Source organism: Podarcis gaigeae (genome assembly GCF_964106915.1).
Source record: "Podarcis gaigeae genome assembly, chromosome: 13".
Classification (NCBI taxonomy): domain Eukaryota; kingdom Metazoa; phylum Chordata; class Lepidosauria; order Squamata; family Lacertidae; genus Podarcis; species Podarcis gaigeae.
In genome coordinates, this window is record NC_139689.1 from 50847498 (window position 1) to 50868751 (window position 21254).

At 47.6% G+C, this 21254-nt stretch overlaps 1 protein-coding gene across 1 annotated transcript in view; it reads right to left on the reverse strand.

Moving 5' to 3' along the window:
• Window positions 1-17260: 17260 nt before the first annotated feature.
• LOC310830167 (uncharacterized protein) overlaps window positions 17261-21254 on the reverse strand; it is a 35144-nt gene continuing 31150 nt past the window's right edge. The window contains exons 4-8 of the mRNA XM_083709855.1: window positions 21136-21209; window positions 20690-20733; window positions 20489-20556; window positions 20086-20382; window positions 17261-19984 (exon numbers count right to left, since the gene is read on the reverse strand). Coding sequence (XP_083565981.1) covers window positions 20095-20382; window positions 20489-20556; window positions 20690-20733; window positions 21136-21209 — 474 coding nt within the window. The 3' untranslated portion in view covers window positions 17261-19984; window positions 20086-20094. The remainder of the gene's footprint in view (window positions 19985-20085; window positions 20383-20488; window positions 20557-20689; window positions 20734-21135; window positions 21210-21254) is intronic.

The window sequence follows — 21254 nt, forward strand, 5'->3', positions numbered from 1 at the left end:
GCTGGCCTAGCACAGAAGCAGCAGCCAAAGTCTCTTCCCTCTCAGAAATAACTCTAGATGCGATTTTAAGTGGAGGAAACTTTGGCTGCTGCTTCTGCGCCAAACCGAGCCGGGAAGGAGCCATGCCCGTACGGAGAAGGGGCAGTGGGGCCGCGCCGCGAGGGACGTCAGCTGGGAACCGCTGGGATGTTGTCTGGTTCTTCATCCCGGGAACCGGAGCTGGAGCCTCATCCCTGGAGGCCTGGCCCTGTTTTATTTGTGGGGGACCTTCAGCAGCAGCCACAGCGGTGCACAAGCGAGATCCTGCAAGAAAGAAGGAACCTATGAGGCAGGGGAGACCTGGATGCCACACGCTCCTTCGAGGGAAGAATCCCTGAACATGTGAATGGTCTGTCACACAGACCGAATGCCAGAGACGGTGCTTCAAAAAGCTGTTGCAGGAAGTCCCAGGTGGGCAGAGGGTTCTTGGGCTCAAATCCTGTATGTGGCCAGTGACATACTGAAGGGGGGCAGGGGGGCGGGCCACCCAGGATGCCCTCCTGAACGGGGGTGACATTTCGGCACCCCTTCCCCAAACCCACAAATCGCGAGCGGCAAAGCATAGATCAGATAAAGCAAGAAAATCACGCCTAGCCAGGGCACCAGTCAGGAGAATCACGCTTAGGCAGGGTTCTATGCAGAAAGACAGTCCTTTAGGTTGCTCGAGGGTGAAGGACATGCCCTTTGCACAGGCTTAGAGGTCCCCTGGTGAGTTTTGGGTTTCCAAGCATAAAGACTCCCCACAGAAAGGTGGGGGAGACCTGAGCGGAGTGTCTTGCCTTCTGCACCCCAACAAAAGGCAGCTTGGATGCAGGAAATGTCACGTGCCACGCTCCCCTCTCTCCAGGTGCCAGAGCACCTACCTCCGCCACTGTTTGTGACTTTCTCACTGGTGGTCCCTGGGAGAAGAGGAGGCTGGACCAGGCGGGCCCTTGGCCTGATCCTGCAGGCCCTCCTTGTGTGTTTCCTAAGGCCCTCTCCTCCCCCCTGTCCCATGACCTCAGGGGCGAGAGACCGTCGTCTGGGCTCCAGTCCCTCCCGGAATGTGACGGTTCCACGGCTGAACTTCTCCCTCGCTGCAAAGGAAACAAAGACATCAGCAGGTGCCTGGCTCCCAGCCACGCTAACCCCCATCTGGGGCAGGAGGGTGGGGGACCTGGGAAGGGGCATTTCCTCCTATCTGATCTTAGAAGGGCTCCGCACTTCTCCTCCGTACGGGCGTCCAACCGGCCTAGCACAGAAGCAACAGCCAAAGTCTCCTCCCTCTCAGAAATCACCCGAGAAGCTGTTTTAATGGGAGGAAACTTTGGCTGCTGCTTCTGTGCCAAACCGGGCCGGGATGGAGCCATGCCCATACGGAGGAGGGGCAGTGGGGACGCGCCGCGAGGGACGTCAGCCGGGAACTGTCGGGATGTCATCCAGTTCTTCATCCCAGGAGCCGGATCTGGAGCCTCTTCCCTGGAGGCGTGGCCCTGTGGAGGAAGAGGGACATCACATGAGAATGGAAGCCACAGGTGGGAGAGTGTTTCTAGGACTCCCAAAACATGTTTCACAAGGATCTCTTCATTCCGTCTGCCCTCATACCTGATGTTCACCACGTCTCTCCAGGGATTTGGCCAGAACAAAATATGTGTTGGGGAAAGGCTCCCACACTGCAAAGAAAACAGAAACATGAGCAGGCGCCTGGCTCCCTGCCATGTGTGATAGGAATTTTATGGTTTTAGATATATGGCGACGTTCATAACCACATGTACATAGATCAGCACAGGAAAGCCAACCTGGAACCATTTTGATTCCTAAACTGAGCAAATGTTTCTCTGCATTGTCAAAATGGAAAAGTCTCCCCATTGTCTCTTTCCTCACAAATCCTGTCTTAAGGACACATTTAAGATACAAGGTGTGAGCCTGTGACCTGGCCCAGGAAATAAGTATTTTACCACTACAAAAGAATGGCCAGGCTCCCCAGGAAATCCAATCAAGTAACCTGCCAGACAGGAGATAAACAAGGACAAGAGAAAAACAACATTTAAATTTCTGTGATGTAGGTGGTATGTATCTGAGGGGTGGTCTTAGGTTACACCCCTTCTGTGATGTATGCATAATGTTTCTGGGGGTGGTCTTGATCTACAGGGTGGCAATTTCAATAGTCTTTATAAGGCCTTGCAGGCCATTGTTCTGGGTCCTCTTCCTCTCCTGCGTGTGAGGGGAGCACCCTGTTGCAACAGATCAATAAAGATCAAGCTTACTAGCTGCTTTGCTTCTCAATATTCTCTGGTTGGCCTCTGTTATTTTCTCCTACCAATAGGGAACCTATGTAAGGACTCTATATGGGCTCTTGGATACCCCATAAGGGAAAAGGGCATATTTTTATTTACAACAGATGGCGACCACGCACGAAGGGACTTTTGGTTACCCGGATTCTGGAAGCGAGGAAGGACTGGTTATCCAGCGCGCACCAGGCAGTTTGCCAGGAGGAATAGCCAGTCTTCCATCGATCCCAGGGTCTGGAAATAACTGGAGGTTCAGCGGGGCTAACCAGAGGAAGCAACGCTTGATCAGGCCGGCCTTAAACAACCAGTCAAGAGAACGTGGGATCACCAGGAACAGCGCATGCGGAAGTGAGTATTAAGTAGGAAACACGGGTAGTGGGTTGGGTTCTCTAAACCACAGCAACCAAAATTCTTTAATTTTTCCTTTTTCCTTCAAATCTAAACTTTCTATTTTTTTCCTCATCTAAAAATTGCCTTCTCCTCCTTTCTGTCCCCTTTGATCTCAACACCAGCCCTAGCCCTTCGGAGTATGCCCAGGCAAAAGTTGTGTGTGACTTCTTTCATTTCCCTTCTACAGTCTATATGCTGACCTATTCCTTCGGAGTTTTGCCCAGAAAAAAGGTCGTGCTTTTTCTTCTGTACTGAAAACTATAACTCCCAGGTGCAGCCGCACCTCTGCCATGGCGATCTTTGTTAGAGATGACCTGTGAGCAGAGAAAGCAAGGGCACCTGATTCCTTTCCTTCTTTGTCATTTCTGAGTCCCAATCTGGCAGTGCGCTACGCAAGCGTCCAGTAGGAAACTCTCAGGTTAGATTGTAAGAGGCAGGAGGTTGCTGTGGGCTCCCTGGCTGAGAAATGACCAAAGGGGGGGTTTGAGATTGCTGACCGCACTGTTAGCTTAGTAGCCAGGAAAGGCCAACAGCTGTACCAGCCTAGTAAGTCAGGCCAGACGAACGGCGGTGTGTCACAGTACTAATTCTCGGAGTTGTCCAAATTGAGTCTACTGTGGGTTATTTATTGTGTTTCCTGAAAAGTGGGGATAAAACCCCGGCTGCAGTATAAAAGTAAAAGCTAGCGCTATTAAAATTATTAAAATGGGTGCACCTCAATCAAAAGAAATGAACCTGCAGACTCCTGATGGGAAAGAAGCCCAGTTGGTGCTTATTTCTGGCCTGGACTCTGACAGTCCCCTTCAATTTGTGTTTAAGAAACATTTTTCCTGTGTTTAAATTGTACTTAGGTAACATCCAGCAGCTGCTTATCTTAAATGTGCCATCTAAAATAAAAATGCAAGCTTGCTCCAAAATTTTAAATCTAAGAAAGCCATGTTGGGCCTTATCAATCTTAAACAAGACAAAAATGAGAATGAAGTGTTTGTTATTTGTTATGTTTTATATATATATATAAATGTTTGTTATTTGAGAGAGGCTCAAAAGAGTCTTCCTCCTTGTATGTACTTCATTAAGCATATGCCTATGAAAGTATGGTCTTCCTTCTAAGAAAAATATCTGAGTCCAGTTTTAACTTTGATTTGGTTGGACAGAAGAGTTATTGTAAGGCTCCTGATATCAATCTCTATAAGACTTCCTGGCCTCTTTTCTTAAAAAATGCCCCTTTGTTTCATTCTGTCTCTTTCAGGTTTTTTTTTCTTCTTACTTCTGTGCCAGGTAAATTTACTCCCGAGTAAGCTTCCTTTAAAGGAAACTGCAGAAGGGGGGGGCATAGATTAGGTTTACTATTCCTCTGCAAATTCAGGAAAAATTGTTCACTTGTGTATTCCTTTTAAAATCAAATCTATGGCTGTTTTAACTATGCTTTATAAGAGATCCTCTCCCTATCTTAGGAAAAAATGTTCACTTCAATCTTTAAAGATCATTTGTCAAGGAACTTGCACGTCTAAGGAAGTAAACTCAAACTAATCTCAAGATCTGCTAAAAGGGTGCTGTATAAAGTTGGGTACTTTTATTTTCCTCTTCCTTAGTACATGATAGGCGCATGGCTTGTGGTCTCTTCCCCAGTTGTGTCTGTGTACATAAGTATGTGTGTGTTTCTGGTAGTACAAATCTTGCTATGAACCCTGTATTTTAGGGTTGGACTAGATGACCCCAGGTCCCTTTCAACTTTCCCTTTCAACAAATTTGTGGCTGATGTGTTGAAATTTAGCCCAGATTTGCTCTTTGGTTTTTTTTTTAAAAAGGTGAGAGGTAAAAGCCGTGATGTTTTAAGGGCGTGGCAGATTGTTCCGCGAATGGCCAGAGGAATATTAGCCCTTTCCTGTACATAAAGGAAGGAGTCCCTTTGTTTGGGCTGCAATTGCTAGCTTTGGTGAATACTTGAATTGCTGAGTTTCTCTTTTTTTGTTTTAAAAATCTAACCCTATTTTTAAAATCTACTCCATACCCTTCCCTTCCCTTATTCAAATGGTAATTTAGCCAAAGGATTCAACATTTTCAATAGTATATAAGGTTTGCTGAGACATGAACTCTGCACATGCACAGAGGCTAAAAAAAGAGAGAGAGAAAGAGAGAGGAAGGAAGGATGGGGAAAGAAGGGGGGAGAGGAGGTTTGCAGAGCATGTGCTTGCAGGGAGAAACCTATCCAAATTTCCTTATGTAAAACTTGGAACCATTGAGGGAAATCACCCTTAATGTGTCTTTTGCTCCAAGGGCTACTTAATCAAGAGGTTGTCAAGTTTCAAATCTAACATGCCAAATTCTTTTCACAGGTAAATATCAAAGCACTCCCACTGTGAGTTCATCTCTTGAGTAGTTTGCCACCCCAATGGGATTTAAATTTTATAACAGTTTTTTTTTTGTGTGTGTGTATGCCTATGCATTTTAGGAACAGCATTTCCTGACTGACTTCTCACATGAAATAATTTTCCCTTTTAACAGGATATGTGAACCCCATTAACAAAGTGTTTGTCCCTTCTTTTCTCCCACAGCACAAATGATAATGAGGGGATGCAAACAGTGATTTAAATACTCTATAAAAAGTAATTGCATTTGTATTTCTTTTCGTCTTTCTTCCCTTAAAGCCAAACAGTCACTTTCTTTCTGTTCAGCAAAACAAGTCTGAATCCCTGCTATATTAGTTTATTTCCCTCTATCTCTTTGTGGCTTTGACACTTTTTTAGGTTACAAATAATCTGTTTTTCATTTATTAATCAGTTTTTCATTGGGTTGTTAGAATGCCAAAAACAGATTACTTCAGGTTACTTCAGGTTTCTTTAAAAATTGTGTGTCTTAGCATTTATTTATTTTTGGTTCCTCATAGGTCATTTTGTGTGTGTGTGTGTGTGTGTGTGTGTTTTACTTTGGGGCATGTTCATCACATGTTGAAAGTCAGTTTCATGAAGTTCTTTTATCAGATAGCACATGGTGAATTTTAAGTTATTTTCCCCATTGTTTTCCCATTTTTTCAGTCCAGTAGTAATCTGTGGTTTTGATAATATCTTTGTATTATTTAATAATAATTCTTTTCTAAATCTGATGTCTTTGGGTCAAAATCTGTTTTCATCTGACTGGTAATCTAATTTTTTTGCTTTCTTTTTTATTTTTTAACCTTTGTTGTATTTTTTACAGTTCTCTTTCTATACATGTGGAGTAATTTTTATTTAATAACATGAAAAAAACAACAACAAAAACTAAGTGAAGGAAAACAAACAAACTTAGCAGATAATAACAGTAATTATATGAAAATGTGATAATAATATTAAATTGAGTAAAATGCTTAACATGCTAAGATTTTATTATTTGCAGCTAATAACTCAAGGAGATTTACTTGGGGAGGGGGCTTTTGATCCTTCCTTTTGTCTTTTAAGTCCCCCCAAAACCCTGCCCCCTTACAGGATATCACTTCTACAGATGTGCAATGATGAAAAAGCAGCAACAACCCCTCAACTCAGTTCTTCGCCATCACAAGACCTGCAACAACAGTTTTCAAAATGCCCACAGCTATCTCTTTCAAAGTATATAGACTGACGGAGGAGTGGGGCTGACAAAGGGGGGAGGAGTTGAATTGCAAGGACATCTTCTCACTTTTGAACCCCAAGACTGCTTCAGGATTCAAAAGATACATACATAAAATATCACAATTGACTCAAGATATGCAACTGATATTTAGTTGTTTTGTATTATGTGTTATTACGTAGGAATGTCGAAATGTGTCTGACAGTGTGTTATTTCCACAAAAGGGGGGGGGCTATTTTTGTGTGTAATTGTTTTTATGTTTAATGTCTTATTCCTTACACCCCAAGTTTTTTCATGGAGGATTCTCATATATTACATGCTTTTCGATAGATCAGGCTATATTTAGATTAAGTCAACTGATCACATTTGCTTGTCTGATTTGTTTTTTTTTTTATACACGAAGTTCTCAGAAAGAAATTGTGTTTTTACTCTTTTTTTCCTTTCTTTGCAGTCACTTTCTTAATATTCCAGAAAACTATTTTGAATCCCTTCTATGACTTCTCTGTATCCCTTGCAGATTCAGTACTGTCTTTAAGTAGCAAATTGTTCTGTATTTATTTATTAATCTTGGATTTCCCGTATAGCTGTGAAATTAATCTAACCACAACCAAGTATTATTCTTGGAACCATATTTTATCAGGTAGTTTTGAAGCAACACTCTTTATTATTATTTAGGATGTTTTGATTGGAATGCCAAATGGAAATGGGTGTAGATCATGTCTCAAATTTTATTTATTTGAGGACACGTCCACCATACGTGGAATCAGGTTCCTTCACTTTGTTTATATCTCCAACACATTATTTATTTTATTTTATTTTGCTAACATCTGCATATCATTTTCATATAGTTTTTCCCCCAGATTGCACACAGTGAATCTTAAGGTTTTTTCCCCATAATTGCTCTCATTTTTTTCATCTCAATTGGACAACCAAATTGTGTGCTTACTCTTCTCTACCAAATTTTTATTTTACCAAGGAGAAGCTTCTAAGATACATGAACGTGGATATGCTTTGGTTTAGCAGGAATGATCCCTTATAGAGTTAAATTGACTTATTTGGACAAGTGCCCTTTTTAAGAATGGTTTTCTTTTAACAGTTTGTTTTGATAAGTTGAGAACCATGGGGCAAGATAAATTCAAATTGGACTCAGTTTGAATTGGGCAAGTGTATCCAGGCTGCAATTAGCTTTTTGGTCCTTTAAGTGCAAGTGAGCAACTTCCCATGAGTGCAAGACCAACGCCAATAAAATAAAATCCCATAGAAAGGCCAAGGCAAAGACATCTCTCTCATGATATGTGCAAACCTGTGGCAGCTATGGTGAATGCCAGGCGACATGGTTAAATGAAAGCCCCGAGGGGATTCAACAGACAGGATGTGTTGCTGTAGCACTATGCCGGTGTGAGACCACAGAAGAGCTAGCTTGACACCTGAGAAACACACAAAAATGGTGAAGGACAAAACACCAACTGCATTTTTCAGTCAGTAGTGGACCTTCCTGCTAAATGTAAAGCATAGCCACTATTGAGAAAATGTTTCTCCCAAGAGCTAGAATGCCACAAGTAATTTAGTAACAAAATGCAACATATGTTATTTTTATATGATATATTTTTATATGATATATTTACAACATACGATGTTATTATTTGTGGGGCAAAAATTTTTAAGAAAAATTCTAGCCCCAAAGGGGGGATAATGTGATAGGAATTTTATGGTTTTAGATATATGGCGACGTTCATAACCACATGTACATAGATCAGCACAGGAAAGCCAACCTGGAACCATTTTGATTCCTAAACTGAGCAAATGTTTCTCTGCATTGTCAAAATGGAAAAGTCTCCCCATTGTCTCTTTCCTCACAAATCCTGTCTTAAGGACACATTTAAGATACAAGGTGTGAGCCTGTGACCTGGCCCAGGAAATAAGTATTTTACCACTACAAAAGAATGGCCAGGCTCCCCAGGAAATCCAATCAAGTAACCTGCCAGACAGGAGATAAACAAGGACAAGAGAAAAACAACATTTAAATTTCTGTGATGTAGGTGGTATGTATCTGAGGGGTGGTCTTAGGTTACACCCCTTCTGTGATGTATGCATAATGTTTCTGGGGGTGGTCTTGATCTACAGGGTGGCAATTTCAATAGTCTTTATAAGGCCTTGCAGGCCATTGTTCTGGGTCCTCTTCCTCTCCTGCGTGTGAGGGGAGCACCCTGTTGCAACAGATCAATAAAGATCAAGCTTACTAGCTGCTTTGCTTCTCAATATTCTCTGGTTGGCCTCTGTTATTTTCTCCTACCAATAGGGAACCTATGTAAGGACTCTATATGGGCTCTTGGATACCCCATAAGGGAAAAGGGCATATTTTTATTTACAACACATGCTAGCCCCAATCTGGGGCATGAGGGTGGGGGACCTGGGAAGGGGCATTTCCCTCTACCTGATCTTATCAGGGCTCCCCACTTCTCTTCCATGGCCCTCTCCCCTTTGTCCATTTGGGCCCTGCGGTACAGTAGCCTCTTAGGACCTGGCTGCCAATGATCGCTGCTCCTGCCTGGGCATATAATGGCCCGACTCTGGCTTGGAAGGAGGGGGTTGAGGGGCTGGGGCGAGACAGGCCTGCTCCCCCCAACTCCAGTACTCAATTGGCATTTCCCCCTACCTGAACTCTGAGCCTTTCCACACTTTGCCTCCATATGGGGGTCTTTGTCTTTCCCCCTGTCCCAGTACCTCTGGGGTGAGAGGACTTTGTCTGAGCTCCAGTCCCTCCTGTGATGTAGTGGCTCCCAGCCTGAACCTTCTCCTCCCTGGAAAACAAACAGAGACATCAGCAGGCAGCTGGCTCCCAGCCACGCTAACCCCTGTATGGGGCAGGAGGGGGGGCCTGGGAAGGGGGCATTTCCTCCTACCTGATCTTATTAGCTGCCCCACCCTGAACTCCTCAGTACGGGTGTCTGGGATCCGTCCCGGCCGGCCTGGCACAGAGGCAGCAGCCCAAGTCTCCCCCCAGCTCCGGAATAACTCTGGAGGTGTTCTTGATGGGGGGAAACCTTGGCTGCTACTTCTGTGCCAAGTAGGGCCGGGAAGGAGCCATGCCCACATGGAGAACGGACGGAGGGGGAGGCAGGCGAGAGTCAGGGGCTGGGAACCACCACGATGGTCTCTCGTTCTTCATCCTGGGAGCAGGCGCTGGAGCCTCATCCCTGGAGGTGTGGCCTTGTGGTGGAAGCAGGACATCACATGAGAATGGGCCTCTGATGGGCCAAAAACGATGGAAGGACCCCTTTGTTCCCTCTGCCCCAGTACCTGAGGGTCGTCACATCTCTCCAGGGATTTGACCAGAACAAAGTATATGTTGGCGAAAGGCTCCCTCGCTGCAAAGAAAACGGAGACATCAGCAGGCTCCTAGCTCCCAGCCACACAAGCCCAGTCTGGGGCAGGAGGGTGGGGGACCTGGGAAGGGGCATTTCCTCCTACCTGATCTTAGAAGGGCTCCCAACCTCTCCACCGTACGGGCGTCCAACCGGCCTAGCACAGAAGCAACAGCCAAAGTCTCCTACCTCTCAGAAATCACCCGATAAGCTGTTTTAATGGGAGGAAACTTTGGCTGCTGCTTCTGCCCCAAACAGGGCCGGGAAGGAGCCATGTCCGCACGGAGAAGGGGCAGTGGGGAAGAGGTGCGAGGGTTGTCAGCCAGGAACCGCTGGAATGTTCTCTTGCCCTTCATCCCGGCAGCTGGAGCTGGAGCCTCAACCCCGGAGCCTGGCCCTGTGGAGGAAGCAGAATACAGTATGTCAGCCAAAGCCCACTAGAGACCTTTCCCTTGAAACTATAGGCTGTGTACCCACCATACCTTTAGGGCTCATCCCCACTTCCCCTTGGGTCATGTGCCCAGCAATCTCAGGTGTGTTAACAGATTTGCTCTTTGCTAGACTCCCCAGCCTGGTTTGCAAAAGTCAGCCCAGGAATTCCTTGCCTGGCACAGTTGTGCAGCCTGTACTTTCATTGATATCCCAGTTTATCAAAATTCTACCTTTTGTGTATTTCTGGGGTTTGCGGGGGGGGGGGTCTCCTGCAAATGTATAACACTATTTTGCCTGCACAGTTTTGATGTGAACCGATGCATGATTATAAAGTAAATAAAGCTTATTTTTAAAGTTCCCATGTTGATGCCTGATTCTTTCTTAAGTGGGGCAAAGGGAGGGAAGGCAGCTAGCTTCATGGCTGGACTTGCTCAAAAGAAGATTTTGCAGCCTGATTCCTATCCTTTTAAGTTTGTCAAGGATGGAATTTTAAAACTCTGTTTTTAAAGAACCAGGTGGCAACCCTTCTTCAGGTAGACAAGACCCACACTGTGAAATTGTGCTCACAAATGTACTGGGAGCCACCGTAGACCCTTTAGGACCAGTGTTCTGTGGTCCTGCCAGCTGCTCCCAGTCCCCAGTCTAGCTGTTGCTACATCTGCTGGCTCCTCTCAGATATGCCTGAGCCAGTCTGATCTGAGGGGAATCCCTTCCTGTCCTCCAATATGTGGGATAACCCGTTGGGTCTTCTGTTAGAGCTTCATCAGGACCAAACCCATCTCCCAGGCGTCCCCCTTGAAGGCAAGGCACAATCCTGGGACCCTCAACACCCAACGGTTTTCCATTTCCAAGGCACGGGGTCCCTCCCCAACTCAAGAACCTGGCATCTGAGCTCCTCCATCTTCCTGGTTCCTCCTCATGACTGAGTTCCTAGGACTCCACGGATCTCTGCTAATGGGAGCTGTTCCCAGAGCCCCTAACAAACTACAGTTCCCAGGATCATTGGGGGAAAGGGAGACATCTGCTTTTTAGAACATGCGCTTCAGGTTACAGACTCCACTAACCCAGAAATAGTATCTCGGGTTTAGAAGTTTGCTTCAGGATGAGAACAGAACAGAAATTGCATGGTGGCGGCGCGGCAGCAGCGGGAGGCCCCTGAAACTGTTCTTAACCTGAGGTACCACTTTAGCTAAGTGGTAAAGGTAAAGGTAAAGGTACCCCTGCCCGTACGGGCCAGTCTTGCCAGACTCTGGGGTTGTGCGCCCATCTCACTCAAGAGGCCAGGGGCCAGCGCTGTCCGAAGACACTTCCGGGTCACGTGGCCAGTGTGACATCGCTGCTCTGGCGAGCCAGAGCTGCACACGGAAACGCCGTTTACCTTCCCGCTAGAAAGCGGTCCCTATTTATCTACTTGCACCCGAGGGTGCTTTCGAACTGCTAGGTTGGCAGGCGCTGGGACCGAGCAACGGGAGCGCACCCCGCTGCGGGGATTCGAACCGCCGACCTTTCGATCGGCAAGCCCTAGGCGCTGAGGCTTTTACCCACAGCGCCACCCGCGTCCCTAGCTAAGTGGTACCTCAGGTTAATAACAGTTTCAGGTTAAGAATGGAGCTCCAGAAAGAATTAAGTCCTTAACCCAAGGTACCACTGCACTACTAGTAAATAGTAGTGTAAATAACTAGTAAATAAATAACTACTAATAGTAGTTATTTATACCCTGCCCATCTTCCTGGATTGCCCCCGTCACTCTGAGGTAGAAAAATCCCCTTCCTGTGTTTCTGTTTGGGAGGGGCTATAGCTCAGTGGAAGAGCATCTTCCGGGCACCCAGGAAGGGCCTTAATTCAACTCCCTGCTTCGCTTCAGGTAATGGGGATGAGAAGGCCCAGCTTGCAGGTTCAATCCCCTTCTGGGACAGCTGCATCTTCCTGCATTGCAGGGGGTTGGACTAGATGATCCTCAAGGTCCCTTCCAACTCCACAATTCTTTGATTCTAAGGATGCAAGAAGTATTGTCACTCCCACTGTGCTAATCCAACAAAGGCACACAGAGAGACAGATTGAAGCTCTCCCATGAAATGTTCAGTCGCCAGAGGTGAATATGCAGGAAAGTGCCTGGCCCTTTGCCTAGCAGAAGACCTCACCCACTGGGCTGCATAGACAGCTGCCTCAGGAGCCAGATCCCTGGTCCTGGGAGCTCCAGACTGTCTTCTTCTGGCCTGGCTGGCAGCAGCTCACCTGGGGATCAGATCAGAGCTCCCCAAGCCTCACCTGGAGATGCTGACCCTGTGGGCGTCCAGAGGCACTGAGCTATGGCCTACAAAGGCCCCTGGGTGGCTCCATCCTTGGTCTATCTAGGCCAGGCTGGGAGCAACTGCTACCTGCCACCCTTAGGAGAACCTTGGCCAGGCAGTTGACAGCTGGTTTGAGCAACCCAAGTCCCACCATCTGATTCCATGCATCCCAGAGATGGCACAGAGACAGAGGCAGAGACTGTCTCTTGTGGGGAGGGGGCTCTGCAGTCTTGCAGTGCAGGAAACACGGCCCACTTTGCCTTGACCAGCAATTAGCTGCAGTTCCAAATATACCATATTTTCTTGTGGGGACTAGAAATTTGTCTTTTTTATTTAAGAAATGTAACAGCAAGGCAGGCTGTTTCAAAATCGTAATGTGCCTGCCAGGTGGTGGTGCTCCAAAAACATCCCAAAGTGTGTGACCCATGACCAGCTGCAGCTCCAAATTTACCATATTTTCCCATTGGAACTAGAAATTTGTCTTTTCAAATCTTTCCTTCCTCTTACCTGTTCTTTTCTCAAAGGAGGCTTGGGCAGCAGCAGTTTCCCCAAGATTCTTTTAAGTCAGATTCCCCCACTTGAAACAAAAACAAAAACCACCTTGCGGTTTTATCCAACTGTGTTCTAAGCAGCATTTGCAGTATTGCCATAATGTCAAGGGTGTGAATGTACTTAGGGGGAAGCCTCGTAACAACTACACACACACACACACACACACACACACACACACACACACACCCCTCTCTGATTTGACAAGCTCTATTGTGAAGGCGACGGTTCCTACGTTTCGAGGGAACTCCAGCCATTGGGGAGAGGCATGCCTTAGGCCAGTGTTTCCCAACTTTGGGTCTCCAGCTGCTGTTGGACTACAATTCCCATCATCCCTGACCATTGGTCTTGCTAGCAAGGGATGATGGGAGTTGTAGTCCAAAAACAGCTGGAGACCCAAGGTTGGGAAACACTGCCTTAGGCCACCACCTCATAGGGAACATAACAATTATGGTCCTCCTTTAACAAGTGGCTCCTTGGTGGAGCATCTCTTTTGGAGACAGAAGGGCCCAAATTCAATCCAGATAGGGCTGGGAGATGCTGGGCCTGAAATCCTGCAGAGCCCTGCTGGCGTAGACCATACACCGAACAAGGTGTGGTCCCACGGTCAGTATAATAAGGCAGTTTCCCCTACCAGCCTGCTGGCAAAATGCCCCTTTGTCTGCATCTCTTGCCTCTGGTGTGGGTGAACGAAGCACCTTCCGGTGGGCTGGATTTGGTTCTGGCGCCTCCAACCACCAACCCAGAAGACAAAAAGCTTTTTTACCCCCTTACAAGGAAGTATAGGAGGCCTAGAGGGGCCAATAGTGCACATTTGATTAACCAGTCATGTTGCTCCTCTTTTTCTTGTTGGCCGAGACCCAACTGTGACCTTGCTAATGGCACTGCGCCGTCTTTTAAGATTTGCTGGACTTCGAAAATCCAAAAGAGGTTTCCCATCAGCACATTGGCTTTGTGCACACCGAGCAAAATGAGCAAGGCGACTGAAGGCCTCGCTTTTTTCTCTTCAGTGCTCCCCCGCCCCCCCACGAACAACCTTTCGTGTACATTTTTTAAAATATGGTTCAAGCCAAATCGCTCTGTATGTTTGCAAAGCTGTATGATGTTTTAATGTGCTGTAATACATTATGTTATTCATATATTGTTATTGGTGAAAACATTTGTATCAGTGAGACAGTTTGAAAATGGTAATCAGTGCTACAACTTTGCACGTTCTCTCTTCCCCATCACCACCCCTCAAAATCCCAAGCTCCACAAAAATGGGCCCACATGGCTTCATCCCAATGGAAAACTGAAGCCTCTTGTCAGTTTAAAGACAATGGGGTGATGGATGTTGTTCCGGACTTGGTGGCGGAGTATGAAATATCTATGGCAGCAACCAGATAAAGGGATTTCTCTGATTATCATGCTACTTGCATATCGCACCGTGATTGCGTTATCTTCCTTCCTAATGGTTTTGACACCATTGCTGCTGTTTTTGGTACCACAGAACTCAAACTATGTTTATATGTTTTCAGTGAGGCCGAAACTAGAAGTGACATTGAATATGTCTTTGCATTTTACAGGCGCCATTTTTGCACAACCACAAATAGCAGCTGGGTGGGTGGGTGAGAGCAGCTTAACCCTTTCAATGAGAGGGAAGCTCCCTTGGGCACCGCTGGTGGCTTTCCAATCCCAATGACAATAGTAGTTTCAATGGAGGAATTTCCCTTCTGACTGAAACAGGGGAGATGTCCTCCCAATCTGCTGTGATCCTGATAACAATCAGCCTTCTCCTCCTTGAATTGTAAAAAGCTACTTGTTGCATTCAACGTCATATCTAGTTTGTTCCTGGCAGGGCTCTCTGAGCACTCCCCACACCAGATAATCTCTCAATTTCTTTCAAGTGCAGCCCTACCAGTGACTGTGCAAAAACATTTAACGCCATTTTAAAACTGCCAAGAAAAGATGGTTGGGGTCAAACTGAGCCCATCTGCATAACTCCTCCTTTTGCAGAACTTTCCGATTCTGTTCAGATGCCTTGTAAGTTTGTTCCGTCTGGGCATTCCAAGGATGTGAAAGCACCACCCACAACCCCCAAAATCTTATTCAGTCACCTGTCTGGTGTCTGAGACTTTATCAGGTGTTGTCCACACAGCTTCAAGTTTTTAAAGACCATGAGGACCAGAAATTTGCCATTTAATTTTGTTAATGAAAATCAGTTAAGATTAGCAGGAAGCTGGATTTTGCACCCTGTTATACCTTCTGCATGCTGTAGCTCCAGCAGGTCAGGTGAACCTTGTGTTATCCCTGCAAGTACCTGTTATCCTTGTGCTAACAGAAATTTAAAGAAAAGATTTCTGGCCTGTGTGCAACAGACAGAACATAAAAATGCAGAAATACACAGGATCCTTATCTGCAGTGGGTTAGGTGCAGCCATGGCAGAAACCTGTATCTCCTCCAGCTGGCATTCTGCGCTTTTTAGTGGTTTTCTCGCTGCGTCATTCATCTGTCTTGACATCCAAGTAACAGCCCAGTTTCAGATCCCCCCCTCCAAGTGCCTCCTAGAACTCACTACTCTCAACTGCCCCCCCCCCCAACATTCACTCTACCTTCTATTCATCAACACCTGTGGGTATCTGGAGGGATAAATTTCAATTAACATTTACTCTCCTTCCTGTTAAAACCCATCCCACACAGAGGCAAGATCCCAAAACTTTTAAAAAAATTCTAGATCATTTTAAAGAGAATTTCTCAAAGGAAAAATGAGTCTGTAGGTTTACATTTAATGGAATGACCCCGTGACTTCAAGGTGAGATGTTTCCGCAGCCTTAGATTTCAGAGAATAGAGGCATGGAAAGGCCATATGGTTCAATCTAGTACCCAACCAGATATTCACAGTGGTAAATATAATGTAGGGATCACAGCTGAGGACCTGCCCAGCTGTCAACAGCTGTGGACAGGTCAAGCCAGTGAGCCAAGCCACAGGCACCAGTGACCGATGACGCCAATAATAATAATAATAATAATTCTATGCCACTCATCTCCTCTGGGCCCCAGAGCTCCTCCTACCTTCACAGTTCCTTCTCATGATCGTTGATGGGCACACTTGTCTCTGTAAGTCCCTCACCATCATCTGACAGGCATCCCTCTTGCAGGCCACTATAAGGCTTGCTTGCAAAGCAGCACTTTGTGACATCAGCTGGCAAAAAGTGGCCAGGCTGCTGGCTTCTCAGGCAGCTGAATTAATAAAATTAAAATCGGGTGGGGGGGTTCAAAGTGTGCTGGGATGAGGCCCCCGTGGGTCAGGCCAGAGGGTGCTGTTGGGGTGTGTTGTTGTGCCTCCCCTTGTTCTGCATCTTGTTCCCCCGCCCTTCCTTTGGCTGCTTGATGGAATCATAGCATAGCAGAGTTGGGAGGGACCCCAAGGGTCATCTAGTCCAACCCCAGACAATGCCAGGACCCTGCCCACAGCCAGCCCTGGCTGGGCTCCAAACTCCAACCATCTTCTTACCAGCCAGATGCACTGACCCCTTGCAATTCTGCCTGGGCCGGAGAAAGGGGAGAGAGAACCGTTTTGCTCTCTCTCTCTCAGGACATGGATATGAGAGCCACACCATGCAGCCGTGTCAATATCTCAAGGGCCGTCACAGCCCTTTTTTGGAGGAAGCTTGTTTTCTTCTGTTCCACTAGCCCTCAGGACCTGAAGCCATGGCTTCAAGTTACAAGAAAGGAGATTCTGACTCAGTCTCAGGAAGAACTTTCTGACAGGAAGAGCTGTTTGACAGTGGGAAGAAATCCCTCCAGAGAGTGGTAGACTCTCCTTCCTATGAGGTTTTTGAACAGAGCTGGGATGGCCATCTGCCATGGGTTCTTTAACTGAGATTCCTGCATTGCAGGGGGTTGGTCTAGAGGACCCTCGGGGTGCCTCCCACCTCTACAATTCTTATGATGTAAAGTGCTTCCAATGAGCATTTAAAGCACATGATGTTCCTCAAATGATCATTGGCATTGTGACTTTCTGCTCGAAGAACCACAATTCCCACAACCCCTGACAAACTACAATTCCCAGGATCATTCAGGGGAAGACACCTGCTTTTTAGAACAGGGAGGTGCCTCCCCTCTCTCTACTGAGCGATGGCAAGAGTCCATGGGGTTCCACGCTCTCACCTGTGGAGAACTGAGACATGGCGGAGACTGTCATACCTTTAAGAAATACAGTTTATTCACCTGTTTACACCTTCAGTTTGCATGGAGTCCAGATCTTACAGCAGAGTCCCTTCAAGAGGGACTTGTCCCCCACAACAAGGCAGCCAACCTTCCCAAGTTGGATTCCAGACTCCCTCCTCCTCCTCCTCCCTGTCTCTGTTCACACCGCAGGGCAAGGGGAAAGGACTTCTTTTGCATTTACAGTTAGGCTCTAGTTGTCCTTCAATTATTTCTTAAAGAACCTTGCTTGGCCAGGTCCTTCTGCATAGGGTAGCCCAGTAAGTCCTCTGCAGCTTGTACTTCTCCCTTCACATCCCAAATAATCCCAAACCCCACCATTTATTAATTTCTAGGGTTTAGTGGGATCCTCCCTCAATCTATAACAATATTGTGCATAATACTGTAATTAAGGTGATTGTATTCAGATTCCAAAGGGAATGTCAAGCAGGGAGGGAGGGGGGAAGAGAGAGAGTGGAATTCTGGGGGAGAGTGACGATTGGAGGAGGCTTTGAAAGGGAGTTTGAATGTTGGAGGGGAGGCAGTTGAGAGTCGGTTGAGAGCGGTGGGTTCTGGAGGGGGGAGGTCAGCTGGCTGGGCAGCTCTTCAGCTTAGGGTCAGTATGGGAGTCGTTTGATGGTGGCCAAAAAGGAACAGAGACGCAGAGAGGGACTGTGAGTCTCCCATGGAGGCCGGGGAATGTGGCAGTCCCATGCCCAGCGAAGAGGGGCTCTGCCAGCTGCCCAGGAACAGAATAACCTCAATTTAGGAGGGCCACAGAGCCAGGCTTGGCTTGTATTCCTAATGCCCAGATGCCTCACACCACCCCCTCCAGTTACGTGGGAAGCAGCTTTACAGACCTGGGCTATGCCTGATATCATCTTCCCAAGCAACTTAGAAATGTAATGCTGGTGGTCAACGAAAGAAGTTTAAAGACTCTCTCAAGGCAGATCTAAAAGAAATGTTTTGTAAGCAATTGGGAAATGCTGCCCTGCAAACGCTCCAAGTGGAGAACAGCCTTTACCAACGGTGTCATGGACTTTGAAGACACTCGAACTCAGGACAAAAGGGAGAAACAAGGGAAGAGGAACGCTTGGCAAACCCTCACCATGATCAACTCCCACCAGAAAGCTATGTCCCCAGTGGGAAGGATGTGTGCACCCAGAATTGGCCTCCACAGTCACTTATGGGCTCACTGTTAAGACCGTGTTCATGGAAGACAATCTTACTCGGCTACAAGTGATCACCAAAGAAGAAGATGATAGATTTGGCGTCTATGGCCAATTTCATGGAAAATCCTCCTGGGAAGATGCCTTGCATGGGAAGATGTTCCCCCTCCCCCCCCCCCCGTTCGTCCATCACTTCCACCATTGTGCTCCCCAAAAGCCGGCACCCACCCAGCAGGTGGAGCGCACCTTGGGGAGGGGGATAGTGTCACGGGGCAGGAATCAGCTTCACCTGCTGAACAGCAGCCTGAAGGGGGAGAAGGGGGAGAAGGGGGAGTGACTTCACCTGCAGCTTCAAGGACTCCAAGGAGAAGGCTCTAATGAGAACCAGCTGGCTCCAGCCTTCTTAAGCAGAGCTCCCAGTAGCAGCCAGAGAAGGCAGAGAAGGAAAGGAAACAGCTCGTTATTTTTTTTTATTTTTAACACTGTTTATTATGAAATATTATGTGATCATCGGCATATCGCAAGCAACCAGTTGCTCTAATTTCTTTATTTAGTTTTAACATGTGCCAGTCATGCCGCTCTCCTCTTTCAGGGAAGGGCACATTCAGACAGCAACCAGGACATCCCAGAAGACATGCAAGGCACTGAGTAGCATGGATTCCTCCAGCGACATGCAAGGATTTTACAATCCAGAAAAGCAAGACCGAAATGTCATGGAAGACTCAGTTTGGCTCTTGTCCATCAGCTTGGGAAGTGGCGACGAAGACCATTCTCAGGAAGTGTGGCCCTATGAAAAAAATTAATCTGAATTTTCAGCATTAAGCCTTGGTCCAGAGGTCACCTTGAGACCTGCTTACTCACATCAAAGTTCAAATGTTGAGAGAAGTGCTTAATCAAGGAGCTGGTGCATGTTATCACTCTTTCCTGCTCACACATATTTTGGGAGTCAATCCAGAAATGCAAGACTGGAATGCCACAGATGACAGAGTTTGGCTCTTGTCCATCAGCTTGGGAAGTGGCGATGGAGACCATTCTCTTGAAGCGTGGCCCTGTAGAGGAATCCACTTCTGGAACGAGCGAGACCATCTCTTTTCTCCTCTCATGCAGGAAGGTTCTTCCATTCTCTGTTGACACTCAACTTGTAGGGTGTTCTCCCAGCCCCATGCAAATCTTTCCTTCCTCTTACCTGTTCTTTTTATAAGGGCGGCTTGGGCAACAGCCACAGGGGACAGTGTTCCTACGACTCCCCAAACATGTTTCAAAAGGACCCCTTCCTTCTTTCTGCCCCAGTACCTGAGGGTCCTCACGTCTCTCCAGGGATTTGGCCAGAACAAAGTACACCCACTGGCGAGGTTGTCTGGCCAGCTGACCCAGGGAAGGAGGGGGACAGAACAAGCACCCCTGCCATGCTGCCCATGCCCATGTCACCACTGGCTGCCAAGGAACGCTGCTCCTGCCTGGGCACATAATGGCCAGACCCCTGGCTTGGAAGGAGGGGGACGAAGGGCTGGGCCAGACAGGCCTGCTCCCCCCCCCCCCCCAGCACTCAATTGGCATTTCCCCCTACCTGAACTCTGAGCCTTTCCACACTTTGCCTCCCTACGGGGGTCTATGTCCTTCCCCCTGTCCCAGTACCTCTAGGGTGAGAGGCCTTTGTCTGGGCTCCAGTCCCTCCTGTGATGCAGTGGCTCCCAGGCTGAACCTTCTCCTCCCTGGAAAACAAACGGAGACATCAGCAGGCGCCTGGCTCCCAGCCACGCTAGCCCAGTCTGGGGCAGAGGGGGGGACCTGGGAAAGGGGCATTTCCTCCTACCTGATCTTATCAGCTGCCCCAACCTGACCTGCTCCGTACAGGCGTCTGGGCTCCATCCTGGCCGGCTTGGCACAGAGGCAGCAGCCCAAGTCTCCTCCAGCTCCAGAATAACTCTTGAGGTGTTCTTGATGGGGCGAAACCTTGGCTGCTACATCTGCACCAAGTAGGGCCGGGAAGGAGCCATGCCCGCACGGGGAATGGATGGAGGGTGAGGCAGGCGAGGATCAGGGGCCGGGAACCACTGTTGTTCTTCGTCCCGGGAGCAGGCGCTGGAGCCTCATCCCTGGAGGCGTGGTCCTGTGGAGGAAGCAGGAAGCATCTGTTGAGAAGGGGCAGGGGCGGATGAAAAACTACTGCCCCATTTTTGAAGTTCCACAAGGACCCCTTCCTTCTGTCTCAGTACCTGATGTTCACCACGTCCCTCCAGGGATTTCGCCAGCACGAAGTAGATGTTGGGGAAAGGCTCCCACCCTGCAGAGAAAACGGAGGAATCAGCAAGAGCCTGGATCCCAGGTGATAGGACCAGTCTGGCGCATGAGGGAGGGGGGACACAGGAAGGAAGCATTCCTAAAATATGGGGCACTCAGGTGGCATTTCCACTTACCTGAAGTGGGAGCCTTTCCCCCCTCGTTCTGGTGGGCCTCTCGCCTAAGGAGGAGTTCCAGATAAATATATAGATGATAATATTTATTATTATCATCTATATATTTAGACATATTTATGGACATATTTTTGAGCCGATTTTGTGCCCCACCCCTCACCTGTTGGGGGCCCACCTCACCACCCCCTAACTACGGCCCTGCCTGTACCACCCTACGATTTGGCACCCCTCCCTCTTGTTCTTCTGTTTTAGCCCCCTCTGCAGCGTGGTGCCCAGCGGGAGCGCCCCAGTCGTGCCATCCTAAAACTGCCCCACTCCTTGTCCTGGCCAGGTGGACCACAGAGAAACCCTCTCCATAAAACTATAAGGATCTCTAAATCAGACCTTCCTCCTCCAGCTGGCAAGAGCACTGGGAATCACTTCCCCTGCCACACAAGGTCACAACATACCTCCGGATTTTGGTGGGTTTCCCTGCACCTCTGGGCTGCTGCTGGGCTGGTTGCGGTTTCCCCAAACCACAGCCCTGCAAATGAACAAGGACATTGTACTGTCTAGGGGACAGGGTCCC